Here is a 25,117-nt window from a genome sequence, read left to right as displayed (position 1 = left end):
TTGGTTTTGGTTTTACGACACTCAATTAAAGGTCCCTCTCATAGATCTAATACCGTTTAATTCCACACTAGTGCCTCCAGAAGTTTTAGCAAGAGGACCCTTGGCTTTGGAAGCCTACAACAAGGCCATTGCTGAAGGGAAAACGTTTGTCAAGAGGGTGCCAGCCATGTTAATAGGACAGGACCACTCAGGAAAGACCAGCCTAAAGAAGTCACTCATGGGAAAACCTTTCAACCCAGATGAAGATAGTACTGTGGGAATAGACGCTGATCCTTCTTATTTCCATGTGTCAACTGAGGTTTGGAAAGCGGGGAAGAAGGACCAAGAAAACGATTCTGAGATATCTATTTCTTATGAACAGCATGCAGCGCGACTGACTGTGGAAAACTTGAGGCAGGAAAAGAGCACTCCCAGTGACAGTATTTCAGAGTCTAGACACACTGAAAAGATTCTCCAGGATAACATATTTTTGGCAAGCGTAACCAGTGATGTCACTGCAGTGTCTGCAAATTCAGATGTGCCTAACTCGCCCATTTCGAAGTCACGAGTTGAGACATCCACAGATCCAGGGCTTGGTGGCAACATACTAGACATGCCAGAAGATATTGCAGCGTTGATTGAAATGAGGCTGAAAGAGGTTGATACGGTGGAAGACGAAGAAAACATCATTTCAGTTTTGTGGGATTTTGGTGGACATTCAGTTTACTATACAACACACCCACTTTTTCTTACTTCAAGAGCAATCTTTCTTCTAGTTGATGACCTCAGTTGGAATCCACACGAAAGAGCCATATCAGTTGTGAAGCAAGGAACGTTTATGAAAATTGAAGACAGCTTTGATCTGAGAACCAATTTGGATTACCTTGATTTTTGGATGTCTTCAGTTGCTTCCATAGGCAGTAGTGAAAGTAATCAAGTAGGTCCTAATTCCGAAGTATTGCCAGAGAAGCTTCCCCCAGTTTTCTTAGTGTGTACTCATGCTGATACACCTTATGGTGGCGGTGATCCTAGAGCACAAGCCAATGAAGTATTTGGTTTTCTACAGACCAAGCCATACAAAAGTCATTTATATGATGAAGTCTTTGTCGTGGATAACACCAAGTCTGGGCATGAATCTGAGTGTTCAGGTGTTGTGCGTTTACGCAACGAAGTACTTGCCGTTGCTAAAGAACTACCACAAATGAAAGAAGCCATTCCGATCAAGTGGTTAAAATATGAAAAGTCACTTAAAGTTATGAAAGAGGGTGGTCACAAATGGATCTCTCTCGACAGTGCAAAACAAGTTGCGTCTGAAGTATGCAACGTTGTTGACGATGAACAATTCCATACACTTCTGAACTTTTTGCATGACCAGAGAATTTTGATTCACTTTGATGACACTCCGGAGCTAAACAAATTGGTGGTCTTGGACCCTCAGTGGTTGATTGACGTGTTCAAGGAGGTAATAACCATCAGACCCTATCACGGCAAGGAGAAGCAATTTAGAGAACTGTGGAGTAAGCTTGAGACAGAAGGAATCCTGGAGGAAGAACTTTTAGAACATGTTTGGGGTCCTTTAATTGACAGCAAAGAAACCTCTGTGGGTCTTACTGCAATCATGGAGAAATTCAGCTTGCTTTGTCCTCTGCCTTCATCTCATGCTTCTTGTAGTAAGCAGTACCTGGTTCCATCCATGTTGATGTCTCATCCACCAGAGGGTATCGTAGAGCTGGTAAAGTCTGCACAAATACCTTCACTTTTTCTCAAATTTGAATCAGGGCATGTTCCGCTTGGCTTCTTCCCCCGACTGGTGCTGCAGTTCTTTCACTGGGTTAAAGAAGAATGTTTGTGTCCATTGGACCCTCAGTTGTATCACAATTTTGCCAGATTTTTCATCTCTGAAGAGGAAAACTGCTCTGTAGTCCTCCTGTGTCATTCATTTTCCATTGAAGTTGTTGTTCATGGAGGGAATGCCAGTCCTGACTTGGTAGACAGTTTACCATCAAAGTTGACTTTGTCTGCAGATGCCAGCCAAGGCACCCCTGATGCGACTTGTGCTCGTGCAGTGCGTGGGCAGCTGGAATTAATGCTTGAGTCCATGCGCAACGAGTTCTGCTGGCTGAAGAATATGAGATACGAAGTGAGCTTCATCTGCCCAGTCTGTTGTCAAGGAGGTTCAGTTACCTACTGTCGCACACATTGTGCACAAGGTTGCAAGCAAGAGGAATGCTTGCACTTCTGGTCTGAGTCACAGCTATGCAATGCCAAGAGTATCTCTTGCACGAAATCTGCTGTTGCACCGAACAACACAGTTCTGACCGCGCAGTTTGCACCATGGCTGTTACCTCGAAGAAATCAGGTAAATAACCTAAAATCTGATTTTGTCTAAGGATGTAACTTCAGTAACACTGTCGGTGAATGACATTTGCAGTAGCAGTGCATGAACGCCATATAGGGCTTAAACCGAACAACTAACTTTGTTTAAAATTAATTCAATCACTTTGGCATTGATTGTAGTAATTTTTCTCATTTAAATGTAGGAACTGGTTGTACATTTAAAGTCGATTAGTTGTGAAAAACAGTTTGTTAAGATTACCTTTTTCTAAGGTAAGCGAGAGAACGAGTAGTACTTTATTTAAATAATATCAATAGGGAAAATAAAACGCATTTGCTATTTTACTTTCTATTGAAAATATAGCTTTTTGGATTATTTAACCACGTAAATGTGACGATTAGTGTGAACGTGAAAAAAAAAAAAGATTCTTGGGTGTTAGAAGTAACATTTGAGAGCTTTTAAACGAAAGTTAATGAATGTATACCAAATTGTTTTGAAAATTAACCATGTCGAAAACGTAGTATATAAAACTAACTCCACTTTAGAAAAATGAGATAAATTGATCTTCTGAGAAATAATAAAAAAAAAGTCTTACACATGTTTTATGTGTGCTTTATGTGGTATCTCTAGTGTGTATTGTGTAACGTACCAAATGTGTGCATTTGTGAAAGCTAAAAATATTGTAAACTGTCATTTCCTGCAAAAAGGGCGATGGTATCGTTTAGGTTTTGCTCATTTATTTATGCGTTATCCGTTAGTAAAATGAATTTCATGTCAGTTGTAACTGAAAATGTTCTTCTTTCCCGGTTTCGTTTAAATTCTGTAGCCTACAGCTGATGGGCATGGCAAAAATTCGGCGTCTGCGGAAGGTAATATAATTTGATTGTGTTTCATTTCCTTAAGTTATTAATTAATAATATACGCGCGGAAACTCAAGGAGACGTTTTCTGTGACCCTTAAGTAAAGAAGAAGTTTACCAAGCACTTTTTACCGTTCAGTATTGTAACACTTGAAGACAAACGATTTTACTATAGCTAGTGCTTTGTTTATAAATCTTTTTAGTCCAAATTAACAATATTGCGAGGGTCATTCAAGGAAGATCTATGAAATTGTGGAGTTTCATTGTTATTCATAAGAAGGGAAAAAGGAACACAACAGTTACCAGAAGTTTAATTGCAAGCTACAACCTGAGAAAAAGATAAATCAGAGGTCTAGGAAGAAGGTAGCCAGATCATTATATATATTGTAAAAATTAAATACATGATGATCTCCCTGCTAACTGTGACTGTTCTCTCCCTGAAACACTGTTTACTGCCCTAATTTTGTTAAAATCATTTATTCATAGCGAGTAAAGCGGTCGCCCTTCTTGGCGAGGTTCAAGAATCTCTTTTGTCCCAGTCGAGTGATGCCAAAGAGGTTGTTCTTCGGCTGATAAAGACGATGCAGATGGACCAATTAACTCTGGAACAACCAGAGCCTGAGACCAAGAAATTGATCCGTTGCTTTGCAAAGAGAGCTAAAGATTCAAACAGGCTTGACGTGTTCGAATATTTGAGAGAGATTACACCAGCTGGAACGACGGGTGAGTCTGTCATTGACCAGGGACTTTGTTATCAATTTCACACCGCGATCGATAATTGTTTTTATAATGCATGTATGGATCTATGAAAGCAATTGCTGACTATGATCCAAGAAGGGGAGAAAAGGGAATTCCAGTTTATTGTAAGTTTCTGATTACCAATCGCACTGTTTGTTGCCAAAGTACTCATAGGTTAACTGGCCAGTCTTACTAACAAGCTGTGCTGCATTCAGGTGTTCCTTCGTCACCCAGGTACCGACCCTGTCTGAGCGCAGATCACGTGTTCATGTTTGCAGTCCAAGGTCCTGCGTCCGCACGCACAGGAACGAGTGGTGTAATTTATTTCCCCTATGACATCACCCTTTGCCTTTTTCAGGTCCTTTGTTGCCTGAAAATCTTGACGTCCGCGGTATCCCTCATTCCAAGGAAAGGGAAATTACAATTTACTTATCTGGTAAGTGTTCTCGCTGTTAAGATCAGGTGTCGGACAGTAACATACCCTTAACTCAAGAATCCGCCCTGGAATCCGGATCCAGTGTTTTTCATGGTTTGAGCCCTGTCCGGGGTCATTACGTTGTCGTCTTGGCCAAGACACTTGATTCCCACAGTGCCTATCTCTACACAGGAGGAAAATATGGGTACCGACGGCGAATATAACGCTGAGTGAGTAGTTCGTTTGGTGGGGGGGGGGGGGGGGTGATTTATCCTGCGGTGGACTAGCAGGGAATGCTACAGAAAACGGAATAATCTCCAGCAAGATAAGAAACTTTGGCCCAATGCAGACTTAAAAAAAATTAATATGTTCAAAGAATTAATATTATAATGTCCAACTTAATAAGCAACAAGCAGCAAGCATCATGGAAAGCTGGAAAGCTGTTTTCAGACTTAATTTTAAAAGGAGGACAAATTACCCTCATAATGATGTAAACTAAATAAAAAACCTTTGTTTTTTCCTTTTTAAAATTTTTTAAACAATCTTTTAAGCCTTTTAATAATTAGTTTAAAAATAGATAGCTTAGCCTGTTTAGTATGTATTAAAAATACGGTATGTCTGACTTTTTTGTTACCAGGCGGAGATGATTGGAAGATAGTTGCCGAGGCTCTGGGCTTGACTCCACAAGAGATACGTTTCCTTGACAAACGTACTTTGAACCCTCTTGATGTTGTTCTGGCCTTTAGTGCTCAGCAGCGCCACATAACCGTTGGTGAGCTGTATGACTTGTTAAACGAATGTGGGTTTCCTATGATAGCTGACCTTTTGTAGAAAAAGGCCACTGCGACCATATTTCGTTCCGGCAAAATTCAGGAGTTACACACTTAATTTAAACTTCTGTATAGAATTAATGAATAGTTTTGTGTGTATCTTCGATGCACGCATATTATGGTTTTTAGCCTAGTCTATATTTCGATTGACACGTGCTTTTTGAGTGTCTTATGGCTTAAAAGAAGGGCCACAGAGCCCTTGTTAAGTCCTATGTTAATTCATCAAGAACACAAAAGATCCTCTAACAGTATTGTAGCTATTATTTTTGTGCCTTATGTACACGCGCTACTTCGGCATTCAGTCATGGAAGCCGGTAATGTGTCCCGTCACGTTTGGTCAGAACCAAGCGAAGTACATTTATGAAAATATTCGACCATAAAGTTGTTGTAAGCTAACAAACAATATGTAGGATTTTGTTAATTATCGCCTTTACGGAAAATAGCATAGGCTAGTCGAGTTGGGTGGTGACATACTAACATGTAATGATAAATGTAAAGTATCAGTATTCAGTAAAAATAGAAGTAACTTGAAATAGCTTTAAAATGAAAATAAAAACAAAACAAAACAGAACAGAACGTCACTGTTCCTAGTGACTTAGCAAGGAAGTCGATTATTATGGGTGATTTAATTCATGCCTCCTCTTGTACAGAAACAGAGTATTTTAAAAATGATATTTTACGGACAATTCGTAGTGTTATTGGAATAGAATCCCAATCTGTTGCACCAGTTTTGGTAAAAAAAAGCCGTAAACTACGTGAATCTAATTTTGAATTTTTGGAAGTATAACTTACTGACTGTGCACCAAGGATTGAAATTGATATGAAATATATTAATGTGCTATTTTAGTAGTAACTTCCAGCATTGTGTAAATTAGAATCCGAGTATCAAATATCGATAATTTAATAAGTAAAAATTGACTTGTGTGGAAATAAAGTAGTAAAGGCTTAATGCATGTAGGTAGACTCAGATTCCGTTTTTGAATAATCAAATTATTTTTATTAGAATTTTTATTAGAATTAGAATTTTTAGACAGTATTTGAGGCCTTGTCCCACGTACTAAGACCGTAAGTAATAAGGGACGGATTGATCAAAGAGTTGGCAGAGTTTGCGAAGAAGGTAAACCTTAGTTTCAGTTATACGTAGAGTCAATTAAAACACCGAGACATTTTGTTTCCCTTAAATTGGAGCCGTAACGATTTCTTAGATTGGTAGCAGTAGGCATCCTACCATATACTTTCAATTTACTTTTGAAAGGGAAAGTAGTATTTACACTTCAAAGCACATAAAAAGAAAAAAAAACGAAAAAAATAAAACTCTCGTAACATCCAAGGTCTCGAGTCTTTGACAGGCCACTATGGAAGAAATTTACTACACATGGCTTCATGAAGTGGTATGTCGCCATAATCAAGACAATGCTGTCAGGTGGTCTTGATGTCAATTCCAAAGATAGTGATGGTAAAACACCGTTGACGATCGCGGCAGCTTGTGGTCATGCTGAAGCCGTGAACTATCTTCTCAGTAAAGGAGCACGTTAACCTCTTTCTTTCAACCGCTACCGGAACGTGCCCATTAATTTGGCCAGTTTATGGACCGTTCTCCGCCCTTGAAACAGTAAGTTTTTAAACGTTTTTACACAAAAATAGGGAAACTTTTCTTAGTTTTTATTTTAGTTAAAAAACGAGCGAGGGATTTAACCTAACTGATGACAGCTGAACCTTGAAGCCAACTGGGACAGTGGATTCTTTCTACTGCATGGAAGTAAGTAAAAGGCACAAGTTTATTGAAAATCTTTGTGTATTCTTATTTTCCAAAGATAGCACTGTGTAATATTTTCGCCGCGCCCTCTACTACTTCCTGTAATATGATTTTCGCTCACTCACAGCTTAAGCTTGGGCTACCTGTGGTTCCACCGATTGTGCAATTTCTCAGGAGTCAATGATAATTTTAAAAATTTGATAAATTAGTGATATCGTGTAAACAAGTTTTTAATAAACATATAGCTAAGATGGAAATAAATATTAAGTAAAAAAGGAAACTCACTTGAAATTGAACGAACATTTGCATTGTTAGAAAGAACAAAGTTAGCGGCATCCATTTTTTAAGAATTTTTGAGTACTAAATTTAGCGATTTTCGCCTACCTTAAGGTAACTATTGTTAGCGGCTAAAGTAGCGGGAAAATAGTGATATAGTGTAAATCAGTTTTTAATGAACATAGAGCTAAGATGGAAAAAAATGTTCAGTAAAAGAACAAACTCACTTGTAACCTTAAGGTAACTTGCTAAAATCGCTTTTAAAAATTAGTAGCCGCTAAAAAGGTGCGATCCTGGCGCAGGAAACTTTAGACAACGACTTCAGGCTATATTTCTGCATTCACTCGTGTCAAAGTAGTCAGGACTCGAAATTAACGTTTTAGGCCCCATGCACGCGTATCCATTTTCGTTTTGAAAACTTTTCATTTCCGGATTGGCCATAATCCACACGTATCCGGTGAAAACAGTGACGAAAAACACTCTAGAGTGGAAATGTTTGAAAACGCCGTTTTTAGTGCAGAATGCACTATTGTGATGGTTTGTTGGGGCTGTCGGGCGCCCCTCTCCTCCCTAACGCGCTAAGATGTAAACTTTAGTAGTCAATTAATTAATAACTAGTAGTAATTGGAAATTAGGGGAGTGCGTTCGGTAGGGTGGGGTGATATGGGGGGGGGGGGGGGGGCAGGGAAACCTGGAGGCAAGGAGTGGGAAGTATGATATTATGTTTTCATATTCTACTGATATTTGAGGTCTGTCCATGCAGTATTACATTGCTCAAGCTTATGAAACCTGATCTTCTTGTATGAACCCATCTTTCTAATTTACGCAGGGCCCCTTTTGATACCAGCCAAGTGCTGATTGGGCCAGCCTGCCTAAATATAAGTTTACCTTTCCCTTTACCTAAAGCATAAGAGAAGAATAAAGCCTCTTGATTCTGTCAAGCGAGGTGGCTAAAGCTCTTTAATGAATCCAAATAGAGTACAATGTATATCTAGTAGATACTCTGGAAAATGTTTGTATAGTTATTTGAAACATTTACTAACAGTAACAAACGACTTTTAAACTGGAATGTAGCCATTCCAAACATTTTGATACAAGTCCATTTGGAACAGTTTTTTGTTTCCTTCCGATCATAAAATACAATAGACGTGTTGAAAGACATTTTGGGGATTGTAAAGTAAATCAAAAGTAATTTAAAATGACTCCACAACTTCAAATAGTCTGCATTCATCTTGTCCTTAGTGGCCGAAGGGAATTTGGTATACTATAGAGTCTCTCAAGTCTGTTTGCAGACAGAAGTTGAATCTGTTAAGCAAAGCAGCTGAGCCGGTTGACACATCACAACTCAGTGTCATCACCGAGACGAATACCCGATTCCCTCTATAGCGCGCGCCTGCAGGGAATCACGGTAGTTGTATTCATCAAACCACGCGGGAGACTCAGCAACGATGCACGTTGCCGAGTCTCGCGCGTGGTTTGATGAATACAACTACCGTGATTCCCTGCAGGCGCGCGCTATAGAGGGAATTGGGTATTGCAGCGTCTGTTTCCCAGAAAGCAAACCACTACACAGCTTTCATATATTTTGCTACTGATGCTTCGAATAAATAGTTACAACTTCACTTACCTTGGAGAAAAACTGCGAAGAATATTCGAAATAAGCGAACGCAAAGGAAAAAGAAAGCACACACGAAAGCACAGTCGAAAGTACTGATGGATTACCAGCTCTGAGCCTGTTATCTCTTCACCGCTGTTGTTGTGTTAGCGAGAAGCAAAAATACTCACCATACAACTTTCGGGAACTTTTCACGAACGGCCACTATTTTATGGCGGACTAAAACTCTACCGCCCTGGATAAAACCCTGTTATGCTTTCCATGTTATTTTCCGTATTATTTTAACTTCGGCTACACTCGAAGCTACACGTTTCGGCCATTTCTTCAAGCAAAACAAGTTTGTACCGACGCCATATTGTTCTGCATGGGATCGAGGCTACGGTCGGTTGACCCAAGATGGCGTCCAAAGCTCAAAACCACCCAGCTTCAACGATACCCACGTGACTGAATTCGGAAAAATGACGCGATTAGTATGCGTTCTCCTTCGTCGAACGCAATTAATTAATCGGGCGGGGCCTGGGCCCGATTCATAATCTACCTGGAATTTTTTTTTTGTCGGTAAATCGTTCCAGACGCACGCGGCCCAGCCGACTCCTTGGTCACGGTCACGCAAATTTTGATGTTTCGGTCAGCGATCGCTCGTATTACGAACACTCTGTTCAGTGTGAAGTGAGTTAGTGTATGTTTGTGTCGTTCGAGCGTTTGATTCAGCGGGCACTGAATGTTTACATATACTAGAAATAGCTGACACTTGGTTGCCCCCGAACTTTCGACGATGTTTATCGGTTTTTCTTTGCTGTTCATCCTTTTCTACAATTCAGACATTTGATTGGAAATTAATTTTCTATTTTGGATGATTATTAATCAGGGGAAGGGAACTCAGTGGACTTGTCGGAGGAGACACATGCAAAGGGTGTCACCTTTGCAACTCTTGAGCCGAAACCACCCTATAAGTATTAAATATAGGTTCGATATTCCGTATTTTAAAGTAGTATCTTAATTGTAGGAATTAGATGTAAATACAAAGAGTGTTGGAAAATGTAGCATAATTTAATGTAAATAGACCAGAATCGTTTTTGTACTTATATTATATTTTAGTTTAAACAGTGTCCCCGATTAGTAAGCTTAAGGCTAGCTAGAAGACTAGACACTTAAATAAAGTTATTATTATTATTATTATTATTATTATTATTATTATTATTATTAATTATGATACGGTAAATCATTTAATTACAAGAACGCAACAGCATCTTGACATCATTTTGTCATGTTTTGCTGTGGTGGGGGATCTCAGCTAGACTCAAGCTAGACTTTAGAAAAAGTCCGTCGTCTTTATTAATTTAACACGCTGGGACGGTCGACCTATCGCGACTTGCGTGGCTCTTTTTCGCGACTTCGTCGCTTTGAATGGGCCGCTTTGCGGGCTCGAATTGAACTCACTTCACTGTGGTAAAGTCTTGATCTCAGCGAGGATAAACTTTAGAAACAGCAAAACGTTTTAAAATTACCATTTGAGCCGGTCCAATTGTTTTATAAATATATGGGCTGAGAGCCCGAGCATGAACAATGACATGAGAATGATCAATCTTTAGTAAGAAAAGGATGTCGAAAGAATTTCTTACCTCTGTCAAAGCAAACGCCTGCCGCGAGTTTTAAATAATCACGATGCATCTCGAGATCTCTTTTGAATTTCTTTTCTTGATGCCGCATATCATCTTGTAAATTAAAATTTCGTCCGGAAGTGGACCGATCAAGACTTTGCTCCTCGGGTTTTGGCCTCTGGGCCAAAACCCTGCGGGGGCAACAAACGAAGCTTGTAAAGGTTGATTACAGTTGGGCAGAATTTTGAAAAAGATAATTTGAGGTTTTATTTGAAGCCTATTCATTTCACAATGTCTAAAAGCCGAAAGCAATGCAATTGTTGAAAAGACTTCGCGATAATTAACTAATTAACTCGCAGAGAAGTAAGAAAATCCACATTTTTTACATCTGAGTGGCCGAAGAAGAAATATGTCTAGAAACACGTACGAACATATCAAGCCTTATCTTCAAATTTGTCTGCGATTTACGATCGATAAGCAAGCCTTAGTCCAAAACCGCGATTTACCAAGCGCAAACTACTTGAACGGAGAAAAGCCTTGATCAGTCTATCTCCGGACGAGATTTACAAGAAATTTAAAAAAAGATCTCGAGATAATTGTTTAAGACTCGCGGCAGGCGAAACCGGAAACCAGAAGCGAGCGACTTTTAGAAAGTCAAGCGAAGACGCGAACCCACGCTTTGAACTCAAACACTTGTTAAGATTTTATTCACACTTGTGAAGAAACAAACCGGCGCTTTGAACTCGAAACCTTGCTCGAAACTTTTGGTCGCACTTGCGAAGACGCGAACTCACGCCTTGAACTCAAACCCTTGTTAAGATGTTATTCACACTTGTGAAGAAACAAACCGACGCTTAGAACTCGAAACCTTGCTCGAAACTTTTGGTCGCACTTGCGAAGACGCGAACTCACGCTTTGAACTCAAACTCTTGTTAAGATTTTATTCACACTTGTGAGGAAACAAACCGACGCTTTGAGCTCGAAACCTTGCTCGAATCGTTTAGTCATACTTGCAAAGACGTGAACTCGCGCTTTGAACTCGAACTCTTGTTAAGATTTTATTCACACTTGTGAAGAAACAAACGTTAACCGACGCTTTGAACTCGAAACCTTGCTCGAAACTTTTAGTCGCACTTGCGAAGACGCGAACCCACGCTTTGAACTAAAACTCTTGTTAAGATTTTATTCACACTTGCGAAGACGCGAACCCACGCTTTGCACTCAAACTCTTGCTTAACGTTTATTCACACTTATGAAGAGGCGAAACGCGCTTTGAACTCGAAACCTTTCTTAATTTTTATTTCCACTTGTTCACCTTTATGCAACTGTCGCCCCTACCCGTCCTCCGCGCCGTCGCTATTTGCACTGAACAAAACCTACCAGTACCACCCTCCCGGGGAGAATTTGTCTTTTCTTCGATCTTTCCGAGCGTTTAAATTTCCCGCTCGTATGCTAATCGGAAACTTCGTCAAATCCCTCGTGTGTTCTGAAGCTGTTGCGCCATTGTTCAAAAATGGCCATATAGGGTCATTTTTCGCTTGTAAAACAAAGCCTATTGTTATCAAAGTTGAAACGCATTTCTTGATACGTCATTGTCAAGGGTGAGAAATTCTTTCGGTATCCTTTCCTTTTAAAAAGTTGATCGTTGTCATGAAGCGTGATTTACGATAAGAAAGCCTTTGTCCAACTGACCGTGATTTACCAGGCACAAACTACTTGAATGGAGAAAACTTCAAAAGTCTTGATCGGTCCACTTCCGGACGAAATTTTAACTTTACAAGATGATATGCGGCATCAAGAAAAGAAATTCAAAAGAGATCTCGAGATGCATTGTGATTATTTAAAACTCGCGGCAGGCGTTTGCTTTGACAGAGGTAAGAAATTCTTTCGACATCCTTTTCTTTCTTAAGATTGATCATTCTCATGTCATTCTTCATGCTCGGGTTCTCAGCCCATATATTTATAAAACAATTGGACCGGCTCAAATGGTAATTTGAAAACGTTTTGCTGTTTCTAAAGTTTATCCTCGCTGAGATCAAGACTTTACCACAGTGAAGTGAGTTCGATTCGAGCCCGCAAAGCGGCCCATTCAAAGCGACGAAGTCGCGAAAACGAGCCACGCAAGTCGCAATAGGTCGACCGTCCCGGCGTGTTAAATTAATAAAGACGACTGACTTTTTCTAAAGTCTAGCTTGAGTCTAGCTGAGATCCCACACCACAGCAAAACATGACAAAATGATGTCAAGATGCTGTTGCGTTCTTGTAATTAAATGATTTACCGTATCATAATTAATAATCATCCAAAATAGAAAATTAATTTCCAATCAAATGTCTGAATTGTAGAAAAGGATAAAGAGCAAAGAAATACCGATAAACATCGTCGAAACTTCGGGGGCAACCTAGTGTCAGCTATTTCTAGTTTTATACTTGTTGTCATTTGTGCACGTGCTCACGCTTTGGGTTGTCATCATCACCCAGTCATCGTTTACTTGCGTCATCATTGACCAATCACCGTATGTCGGCATTTTACAACTCCCGATACCTACTTGCGGGCTTTCAGCTTGTCGGCATTTTACAACTCCCGAGACTATTTGCGGGCAAAAATTGATCAAATCGAGATTTTTCCCAGTATATACTATATATTCGCGCGGATTAAAATGATGCCTCCTCGGGTTTTGGCCTCTGGGCCAAAACCCTGCGGGGGCAACAATGCAAAGCCGAAAAGTGTTTTGAAATGTCCAAGCTAATTAAAAATGAAACAATTACGCACCGACCCAAGCGATTCCTTGGTCACGCAAGTTTTGATGTTTATTGGCGATCGCTCGCCTGTAGTTATAAATAATCATACACCTATTTTAAAAATATTTACGAATTTTCTGTGCACTGTGTTTTGTGAAATATTTATTTTTTAATGTTATTCAAGCGTATGGCTTGGAGCGAGCACTGAATATTCACGTTGCGATTTGGCATGTCCGAACTATTTATAAATGAAAAATGAATTATTTTTCGTGTCTTATGCAAGTGTTTTGAGTTTATTATTGGAATCGAAAGGAAAATTGCAAACCCAGCAAAAATTTGTCAGGGCACGCGACATACGTCATCACTTAAAGGGGAAACTACCTGCTGAGTCACGCAGTCAGGTATTCTCTATTTACGTGCTTTCAATCTCGCGACTTCGCGAATGGCACTGAAAGCTGTGTTTTTCTAGCAAAATAGCAGTTAAACTTCAAGAACTTGATTTTTAAACTTCTTTTATTTTAACCGAAATTTATGCCATTCAAGTGGTGTGAGTGTATTTTATGTAAGATTCGGGAAAAAATAAATATTTGCAAGCCCAGACAGGAATTTGTTTATACATGTGGGCCAAAAAAAGAGACGACGTAATCAGGGAAATTTCGGCTCAAAACTCCAGCTCACGCAAACTTCTTGACTGGTGCAAAACTCGGACTTTGAGTCGTCGGACGACGCTAAAACAAAGAAATACAATATACTTTTTATTTTGGCGTAAAATGGACTCCCTTTTAATGTCATTCAACTGGTTTGGGTTTATTTTATTCAACTTTTGGAGCAAAATAAATATTTGCATGCATAAGAAGGAATTTATCCGGCCAGGCATGTGGTTTAAGGCAAGGGATGACGTGATGAAGGAAATTCAGCTCATGCACATTCCGTGACTCACGCAAACACGACTTGTGTGTTTCTCAAGTGACTGCTTTTCTACGATTTTTTTACTGTGATGCGCCGTGCCTTTCTAGCCAATTTTAAAAAAGAACTGAAAAGAAGTGGCCAAACACTAACCGCCCGATTATAAACTGCTTGAAGTTTCTTGTTAATTAATTAATTATTCCTTGTGGATGGGGTGGGGGGTTGGGAGCACCTGACCGTACGTCCCAGATAAAACGTGGAATATATCTACGTTACTTTCATATAAAGATTTCAAAGGTTTATATTTGTTTCAGAGAACCCTTTGCTATTAGACTACGAGCAGACCCTATTTTTTCGCAGAGTCATCGAGCGTAAAGCGAAAAAATAAATAACCGCGCAGAGGGGACGAGGCGGGGCGAGGCGAGAAGCGATCTCGAAAATCAAAGTGTTAAACGACTCAACAGAGATCCACAAGGAAGACCTAAGAGGTTTTAAGTAAGTCTGGTATAAAAAAGTGCTAGGAGAAACGACTTTGTCGACAAAACATAGATTTTAGAGAAAGAGAAGAAGAATTTTAGAATGATTCAAGGCCAGTCCACATAAAAAATATCTGTTTAGCAACCCGGCAAAATTTGTGGACGGGCAGAAACGGTATGTATTAAAAAAAACGAAATTAAAAAAAAAAAAACGTTTTCAAATAAAAATGGATACATGTGGATGGGGCCTTAGGCCAAGCAGATATTACAGTAGGAGTTCTTTCCACCGAGTAAAACATGTAACAGGGGGGATTTTAGAATGATTCAAGGCCAATCCGTATTTAAAGATATCCGTATAACAGCGGAAATTTGTGTACTGGCGAAAACGGTACGTGTTAAAAAACGAAAAAAATGTTTTTCAATTAAAAATGGATACGTGTGAACGAGGCCTTAGACCAAAAAAATTTTTAACTAATAGGAGTTCCTTCCACCGAGCAAAACGTGTCACATCTATTATTTTTAAACGTGCCGAGAATTTTACTGAGATCGGGAGATATTACAATATTGAGCAAAAATTGTTTTTAAGTAGATCAAATAATACCGTAACTGAGAGTGTTATTGGCACATAGCACCTGTCAAATTTTCACGGTTTTGCTCTCTGTAGTTCATGCATTTTGTCTAAAGAATTCAAGGTGTAAAAATATTCAAAAGGAAATGAAAATTGTATCATTTAAAGCGTGAGAAACCACAGATGGAATAGAAAATATGAGAAACGATCACGGCAAGAATTTGTTTCCGTTAAGCTTAAAATCTAGTAAAAATTAAAATACAAAGTTACTTGGCAAAGTAGTCAGTGAGCCACAGTAGCAAGAAGTACACCGAGCGGACAGGACACCCAATTCTCTATCGCCAATATTACAGTGCAAACCAGATTTGATGAACTGGCTTGGATCCGAAGGATTGATTTCGTTAGCAATATAGCTAAACGCGGAACAACCGGTTGACTGCTTTAACACATGAAGCTGTTTTTGTTAAAATGAATTCAGTATCACTGTAAAAGAGGTCGCTGATCTCACTAGCTAAGGAAATCTCCTTAAAAGTCCCTCGTGATAGTGGGTTGGTCTGTTGGGCCAAAAAAAAGAGAAAAGAAACAAGTGAAGGATTCGAGTCGAGTACTCAGCTGGTTTCACTTTTCCTGTACTTTTGTATTTCAACTGGGAAAACAGTTTATTACATGTAAAGATAATTTGCTACTGGAGAGTAATCTCGTACTCAGATGTCTACTTATCACGGTAGTTCTCTCCGAGGGTTGAGAAGATCAGGGTACGGGATTAACTGGAGAACTGGAAAAGAACTGACTTCTTGCTTGAAAAAAATAATGAACAATAATATTTGACTTGTAAAGGAGCGGCGAAGTTCTTACTCTTTCTTCGAATTGTTCTTATTACGTTCCATTCGAGCTGGGACAAGTGGATAAATTACGCGCCACGCAATCGACACTGACAAAAAAAGAAGGAGAAAAAAAAAAACAGAAAAAAAGAGTGTTTTGAGATGACTTGTAAGAGTCAAGGAGATCAAGGTGCATGAGTCTAGCTCTAAACAACTTTCTTGTTGTTGAACGTCAAATTTTACTGCGGTTCATTCACGCTCAGTGTTTATGAGGCAGTGGTTTTTGTTCATTATTTTTGAGCTATGTATCTTCATTATACCTACAGCTCTAATAAATACTTGATGGGCTTATTAACTCCATTTTGGAGACCCTAAGACTTGGTATCTAATCAAGAAAATATGGCACGTCTTAAAAACGTGTTATTGAGTCTAATGCTTGCGTGCGCTTTGCGCATGCGCATTAGACTCTTTGTTATATGAAAAAAGCTGTTAGCAATCCCAAGGGAATGGTTCGGGATCGATAATCGTTCGCTGTAATGTAGAAAACAATGATCAGCTGCAAGAACGGACTCCGTACGGACACGCACGATAAGTTTCAATTAAAAACAGCCAATCAGCGACACGTGTTCCCACGCATAATTAAAAGTTCTTTCTCAAGTCACGATTATTCAACACTTGAACAGGGCGAAATAATTTTCCAGTTAAGACATTTGTAAGCTTTTTGTGAAAATAAATCTTCGCTTTCAGTTCAGTTAAGCACTTGTGTTTTCGTCTTGCTTAAAAAGCAAGACGTCTTTGAGAAAAAATATTTCGACGGCGACTCGCGTTTATTTACACAATGCGACCAAATATTTATTTTGTTTTAAAAAATAGAAAACTTTACCTCGGTTTTTGTATTTAAGTCATTCGAATTTTGACCAATTTTTTCTTTACAGTGCAAACAAAAACCTTCAAAAATAAAAGATGTACATGGATAAATGTAAATCAAGTTACGCGACTAAATCAAAATGCGTTTGTTTGGCCGCTTTGCAGTATTACACTGTCCCGGCCTTTGCCATCGAATTTCATGCTTTTACGACTCTCAGAGATCTTAAGTTCTTTTTACAGCTAGAAAAATCATAGAATGGTTACATTGATATGGAAGTGATGATTCGCGAAATTTGTACATCATGATAAACAGTCTTCGCTCCTGTGTATGGTAGCTCGATAATAATTGCCTAGTTTCCAGCGTTCAAAAGGTCATCATTATATTGACGTGAGCATTTACACCCGTTTTTAGGAAAAATCTGTCACTAAGTGCTTACAGTACAATGGAGTAACAGTCACTATTTCAAGTGCTTTTATTGCAAAATCTGTTTCAAGAGTCATCATCAAAATGGTGAAAAATCTGAAAGAAAACGATGTGAAGTTCTTCAATCCTTGTTGTAATGAACATGCTTTTTGTAAATCGTCACGCAATCTTGTCCAAATGTTTAATCGTTTCTGCTTTTACGGACAATACGGAAGAAGTAACATCAACTCCTGTTCATACTTTAAATTTTGTGAAGCATATAACATTTATGACTGTTTCGTTTTCATCCATAATCATCCACGATGCCCCTAGCTTGCTATAAGCATTTTAAATTAAACTCCCGAACACAAACCTCTAACCAATTTTAACCGGCTTACGAAAACCGCGCAATCTGTATCACTATGCCATACGGCATTAGACTCATGTCACCCTTGGTGACCTATTTTTAAATTAGCTAGAAACCTATATAGATAGGGATTTTGATTAACTTTAAATTTATTTCTGTCTAGTATGAGAACTAACGATTGAGCTATTTGTTTTTGGTTGAATATGGAACTTTCAATTGCTGATATTTTTTTATATATACATATAAAGATTTGTCATTTTGATGAATTTCGGCCGACATGTATTTTTTAAGCCGTTTGTAATTAGAAGATTTGTTTTCAACATCTATTAAGTACGTTTATACGGCACTGCATGCTTGTATTCTAGTATGACTAGTAATACGACATAGTGCATTCAATACTTTTAAACTTAGGACGTTACTACAGTACTGTGCTTGTATTCAAGGCTTATCAGTCTTAACACCTTACAGCAAATGTAATTTGTTTCAGTTTAAAGCTTCACCAATTGTATTGGTACTTAAGCAATAGAACTAAAGCGTGCCTGCATTCCAGACTAATGAAAAAATAGTATTTGTATTTTTTGTAATTGATTGTAATAATCTTAAAATTTATTTCTGTCTAGTATGAAAAATAACGATTCAGCTATACACTTTTCGTTAAATGTGAAACTTTATATTTCTGATATTTTTTATATACACATTGTTATGAGCAAAATTTTCAAATAAACAATAGTTTTAAAACAAACAGCTTCATCACTGTATGTCTGTAACTGTAGTTAAGGGAAACAGTGAATTTGAGCCCCACCGTGCATTTCCTACAAACATCCCAGGCACTTTGCCAGTTTCGTAGCTAACATAAAACCAGTGCCGGATCTAGGGGAAGGGCCCCCCTCCTAATTTTTAGGAAAAGACATTTCTTTTGATGACTCACCCTGCTGAAATTTTTTTTGGGTGTACACACACAAAAAGCCACTCCCCCAGTATTTTTTGGCAACCACTTAATATTGCCGCTGGCTGGTACAAAATGCAGGTCACACTCATTTCACAGGTCACTGCGCTCACTCTGTGCAGTTTGTTTATGCATCAAGAGTACAGTGAACTGTGTTTTGTATCTATTGTACTACCACCTATAGTCAACTCTCTCTCTCCTCCGCAGAGGCCTCTTTCGTGAGGGAAGGCGAAAAAACACGGGGGGAGGAAGGCGAAAACACGAAAAATGAAAAATAGGGGGAGCGCGGGGGACGACGGGAAGGGCGAAGGAGCGGAGGAATCTCGCTCCTTTCCTATTCCCTTCCCAGTGTGCCCCGCGCGCTTTCGTTTCGATTCTCTCCAGGCTCCGCGCGCTTACTTTTCACCTCTCCCCGTTCCTCTCCCTATTTCCCAGCCCGAAACGCGAAAGAGACCTCTGTGGAGGAGAAAGGTCAATTCTCGTTATAGCGGACACGTTCTGTGTCTGTTGTAGCGAGAGTCCGTAATATGAGTTCAATAACATAGACTGTCGCGAGCTTATGAGCAGTGGTGAAACAGCTTGATAGTCGTTGGGATAGGAGAATGGGAGCTGAGGGAAAGAGTATGGAAGGAAAAGTCGCAAGCTGATTGAAAAAGCAAAGCGAGAGTCCAAACTAGGCTGTTTTGGCCCTTATCCCGCCATCCCGCCTAACCGAGGGTTTTCATCCCGATCCCGCCTGCTCAGTCATAAAACAAGCGTGTTTCCGCTGACGTGTTAATCGATTGAAGACTTTTTCAGGTTTTATAAAACGATTTGACTGTTGAGCCATACAGGTCACTGTGCTCACTCTGTGAAGTTTGTTTATGCATCAAGAGTACAGTGAACTGTGTTTTGTACCTTCTGTACTACCACCTACAGTCAACTCTCGTTATAGCGGACAGGCTCGGGACGTCGTTCAGTGTCTGTTATAGCGAGAGTCCGTAATAGCGTTGTGCGAGAAGAAAAGTGCCGTTAACATAAGTTCAATAACTTATGAGCAGTGGTGAAACTGCTTAGCAGTCCTTGAGACAGTAGGATAATGAGGGGTTCATCCCGGGGGCTTCTACAAAGTCTGCAAGGAAAAGTCGCAAGCTGAAGTGAGAAAGCAAACTCTGTTGTACAGCTACTGAAGAAATTAATGGTTATGCAATCAAGGAACTATAATGTTGGCCTTTATGTCTTTTATACCGACAGCAAAGCCAATAAACAGTAATTTATTCGATTAAGCACCGCATACGAGAGCAAAAATATTAAAGAGCGCCGCCCTCGAATAATACAGGGAGATCTATTCTCCTGGATTACAATGTTTCTCAGTTCGAAGTGGCTATATTTTATTGCTCTCTGTCTCTCTCTTGTTATAGCGCCGCACCCGAATAAGCGCAGCAACCGAAAAACTAAAAATTAAAAGAGCGCCTCGACGCTCAATAAAATAAAAACGCTACTTTTTTCATATTGAAAGGTGATACCCATTTAGGCTTGATTTCCGCCGAACAGCGAAGGTCTGAATGGGGTTTAGTGTTATTTGCCCATAATTTTTAGTGTTTGTTGTTAAATTGGCCAATTTTTTAATGTTTACTGAGTGTTTGGAGGGTTTTTCGTTCGAAAGATCCGTAGTCAGTGTTTTTTTAAGCATTGTTAATTCCTATCTGCTCTTCGAAAATCGGTAATAAAATCACTCATGAACTTAGAGTGTGTGCTGTGTGTTCTCCTTGGAAATCTTCGGTAGTCTTCGGATATGTTCGGTAGTCTGCGGACATCTTCGGTAGTCCTTGGAAATCTCTGGCAGTCTTCGGGAAGTTCGGTAGTCTTCAAAAAATCTTCCGAAATGATCGAGAACCGTTGGAAAATGGCCGAAAACTTCTTGATATACTAAGCAAAATAATATTAGCCTTTTTGGAGCCGTTTTCGTCTCTCTCTAGATAAAATTTACTGTTACAGTGAATTTTTTACTGTTAGTGTTTAAATGCCTAAAATTTAACTGTTTCATGTTGCAGAGCAAAAAATTCAGTGTTTAGTGTTATTGAGGTACCCCCATATTCAGACCCTCTAATAACCACACCAAATACCCCTTATGAGTTTCGGCCCACTCTCATATCATAGCTAGGGATTTTGGTATCACAGTCTTTGTCGAACGGACAGTCTTGTCTACCCCACCATGTTTTATTTGCAAGTAGGCCTTGTTGCTAAACAAAATGCATTACTTCAAATTTGGGGGATGGCGTTTTTAGACAGGCGACAGAGGTAGGGCTTTCCACAAGTTGCTCGGCAACTTTTTGGCAACATATTTCGAGCAACTTTTTCCGCTTCGAGCAACTTTTTTCCTCTCGAGCAACTTGTTGCATTTTGAGCGAATTTCCAGACCGAAGATCTCCGAAGATTATCCGAGTATTGTTTAGAGGCTATACGAACGTTTCCGAAGATTTACGAAGATTGCCGAAGATTTTCGAGAAACATCTGAAGACGTTTCAACTTTCTGGTTTACAAAAACTCCTCAGCAAACATGAAGTCATCGAAATCTTCATGATTTTCTTAGTTAAATTAAGAAATCCTTGTTATTTAACAAATTTTCCCCTTAATATGTTACTCCTTTTGCTGTAAAATTGTATAAAACTGCTTAGAAATCTTACCCTCAAAGGGAAATTAGCATATATTTAGAGAAATAATCTTGATTAGAAGCAGCGTTTTGGATTTTTTGGAGCAACTTTCGAGCAACTTTTATTATCAGAAGCAACTTTTTTGGATTTTTGGAGCAACTTTTGAGCAACTTTTTGAGAAATTACGAGCAACTTTTTGGGAAATCTCGAGCAACTTGTGGAAAGCCCTAGACAGAGGTCAGTTTTGGTGACCTGCATATTGCGTGACAGCCCTATGTCAGTTGGTTGATCACCCGCGGAGGGTACTCTCCTACCAGTACCTATATGGGTATATGTCGCCCGACGGGGTTGTGACTCTTAATCTAGAACGGGGTATCCATTTTCAAGACGTTTCCTAGAACGGAGAATAATTTTTCAAACGCACCATAACAGGCTATTGAAAAAAATGCCTAAATTTCTAGAACAGGGGTATTAAAAATTGGCCTATTTCCAGAACGGGCTACCTTTTTTCGACGTTTTTGCTTGTTTACAAGCTAAAAACGTAAAATAGGGGTTATGTAGACAAAATTTGGAACCACATATTGCTGGTTTTCACTGTCACGCAATCAAAAAATAAATTCGAAACCATTTAACTACAGAAGCTATGAATTTCAAATATTATAGATGATAAATAGATAAACAATTTCTCCAAGTTTCAGGTCTGTGCGGTGTACCGTTCGCGAGTTATTTACGGAACCTTTCCACGCAAATTTATAAAGCTTAGTATGGAGCCGCCATAACTGTGTCCTGCCGAGGGACACAGTAATGGCCGCCGTGATGTCAGAGAAACCATCTGGAACTCAATTCTGTTTACAACAGCGGCCATCCTTGCCTTAAGAGCCAGTACACTTTCACATAAACACCACTTATTATATCTGAAATGTTCATTCTGCACAAAATGGAAAGGAAAGGCCTTTTTTCAAACAAAACAGCTTTGTCACGGCATTCAGCTTGATGTCACATACGACGGAGAACTCAAATATTCAAAATGCTCTGTTTTAAAAACGAATGACACAATCGATCTGGAAATTTGCAAAAATATATATTTTTAGTTTATCTTTTGCCTAATGACAACGAAAATTTAGCAGACCTAGTGAATTTTGATTTCAGAATTTTATGACGTAACATGAAAACCAAGAATTTGTAAACTCTCAAGGGACTTTTTTAATTTCTCAAGGGTCTGTTTTAATTTCTCAAGGGATTACTTTCCGCTGTGGGTGATCACTTGCGATCTCGTGAAAAAAACGTGACTTGTCACATTTACAAACGTTATATAACAATTTTAAAAGTGACATGTCAGCTTTCTTATCTCAACGCACGTGTGTCTGAAAGGCGATCTATAAAAAGTGTCGCACAAACAATGGATTGCGTAACTAAAACGAATAAATAATCACTAGCACTTACATCGTTTAAAAATTACAAACGTCAAAAATAAACCATACCAAAAAACTCGCTCTTTTCAAAGATATTATTGAAGTTAAAACAAATGCAAGAGATGGGGGCTTCTTTTAGCTTAGGAGCGGTTAAAAATTAGGCCAAATTTGGTCGCTACATGCAAGCGCAACTCTATTTCGTCATCAGCCTAGGTCGTTAGGGACGTGACCTCGCGTTGACAGGGAATGACAGCAATGTTGCATGAATCGGCTTTACAACATGCGATCGTATCTACGCAGTTCGAGTGGAATTTCAGTCAAAGACAGCAAAATTCTTTCGTATTTCATCTTCAAATATAATTCGAAAGCATTCACTGTATATATGGCTTTTGTTTAATCCTGGGTCTTGATATCCGACCCTCGCAGAGCCTAGACAAAACGCACAGGGGCCCCAAACGCTGTATTAGTTATTCATAATCTTAAAATAAAAAATGTTCTTATTTACCTGCGTTCCTGTGTCTTTTTTCATCGGTTTGGAGCGATTTGAATCAGAGCGAAGGCGGTTTACGTTGCGAGTCTCAAACGGTAATCAGTCTGTCGCAATGTCAATACGACGCGCCTCAAGTTTCAGTTATTATTAACTCTAGTTACTAACGCCATTAACTATTAACTCTCCTCGCGGGGAGTTTCGTGTTTAATGGTGTTAGTAACTAGAGTTAATAATAACTGAAACTTGAGGCGCGTCGTATTGACTTTGCGACAGACTGATTACCGTTTGAGACTCGCAACGTAAACCGCCTTCGCTCTGATTCAAATCGCTCCAAACCGATGAAAAAAGACACAGGAACGCAGGTAAATAAGAACATTTTTTATTTTAAGATTATGAATAACTAATACAGCGTTTGGGTCCCCTGTGCAAAACGTGTTTCATTTGCTAATTTCGCTGCCGTAATCGACTGCCTCGAAAGGTCCTTGCAATTTTAAAGTATAGAATTGTCAGATCTCGGTGAAACTTGCACTGTTTATTTGTGTAATGTTAAGGAATATGTGTATAAATACCCGGCGCGGACGAGCCATTTTTGACAAAATTATATGGCTGCATTTCCTCCGCGAAGATAGGAAATTGTTAAACTAAACTACAAAGAAACTGTAATGATAAGTTCGAAGAACAATGCACAGGATAAACCTTCGACTCATACTTCATGCAAAAACGTCGATATCTCGAAGAGACTTTGATTAAATGCAAATTCAGGCGGCACATACCCACCCAAAATATACCTGAGCAGCCCACCCGGGGTTGATCATGTTCGTATATCGATTTTCAATCGCCGAACTATGCGAGCTTTAGAATGCTTCTCTTTTGTTTAAATAGGCGCTATAAAAATATATTTATTATTATTATTATTATTATTATTATTATTAAAATATTAACCTACCTTGTAAGCATGTTCGTACAAGTGACTGCAGACTTCAGCACGTGATTCAGGTCATGTGCGCTGACAGATTGTTTTGCATTGCGACTATTATAAGAACAAAGCTTCGTAAGAAGAAATCAAAAGCCCTCTGGGCTTAGTGTCTCGTGTCACTTTTTAGAGTTTATTTAAAAAAGAGATCGCTTTTCACGTCTATTTATTGCTTGTAAAGTTGATCAGTTATATAACTCCAATAACAGCAGAAAAAGATGACAGACATTGCACTGTATTGCACTTTGGTTCACTAAGCATACATTCTACTGTATACTTATACTATGACTTCCATGTGCTTTCTTCACGCTATATGAGATATCGCTTTGGGTGTTTATTCGTGAACGCTTAGCCTGTTAAGTGATAATGACATGCGAGTGGTGATGATTTTGTTAATTCTTATAACCTCTTCTCCTGATTTAGTATTGATATTGTGAGGAGAATTTTGGTTTTGGTCACTCTTGAGCCGGTCTTAATGTTTTTGTAACGCCAAAGCTACAACGCAGCGGCTGAAGAACGTGTAAATTACAGTCATTTTCTTCGCTATTTAAATCTACTGAATGAAATATTCTGCTAGGTTCTGCTTAATAGAAAACATTCGATCTTGCTTGACATGTGATTCCGCGCGAACGTACGCAATAAACTACAAAACTATGTAGTAGTGTTTAACTCGCACAAATCTCACTTTTAAAGAGAGACTTTAACTTCTACACAGAGCTTACTATGCTGTACCATAACTGGTCATAACTTTAAAATGGTTGGGTATTCAATCGACTAACGATTCAAACGATTCAAACCTTTTGTTCAAACGACATGTGTTATGTGTGCAAGATTAACTTTGATATTCAATCCCGACCAACTAATTGCTTAGATTACAATCCCTCTTTAACCCCGATACAATCTGTTGCCGCAGCTAAATTTAAAAAAAGTTGTCTACACAAAGATAAGAACAATGCTTACCGATCGAACAACTGATATTTACATCGTCCTCTCTTTCAGCAACATTTTTACCATATCTGCTATATTCCACGACTGTAATCTCTATAAATACAGTTGTTACAGTAAATATCCTGTTGAAACATCCACCATTTTCCTACGCTTGGTAAACAGAA

The 25,117-nt window shown here is 39.0% G+C and overlaps 2 protein-coding genes across 3 annotated transcripts in view; both read left to right on the top strand.

Annotated features, from left to right (window-relative positions):
• The window catches only part of LOC144632258 (uncharacterized), a 181,478-nt gene that overhangs the window by 99,546 nt on the left and 56,815 nt on the right, over positions 1-25,117 (top strand). The gene's annotated exons all lie outside the window — the stretch shown is intronic.
• On the top strand, positions 8-5,159 carry LOC144632189 (uncharacterized; the record flags this gene model as incomplete). The annotated part of the gene is made up of 5 exons (XM_078490787.1): positions 8-2,338; positions 3,141-3,183; positions 3,660-3,896; positions 4,270-4,347; positions 4,964-5,159. Coding segments are annotated over 5 exons (2,883 nt in total), but the record flags the coding sequence as incomplete, so codon positions are not given.

This window comes from Oculina patagonica, chromosome 12, assembly GCF_052425735.1.
Source record: "Oculina patagonica isolate OP01 chromosome 12, crgOcupat, whole genome shotgun sequence".
NCBI lineage: Eukaryota > Metazoa > Cnidaria > Anthozoa > Scleractinia > Oculinidae > Oculina > Oculina patagonica.
This window is presented reverse-complemented; position numbering and strand designations above follow the sequence as displayed.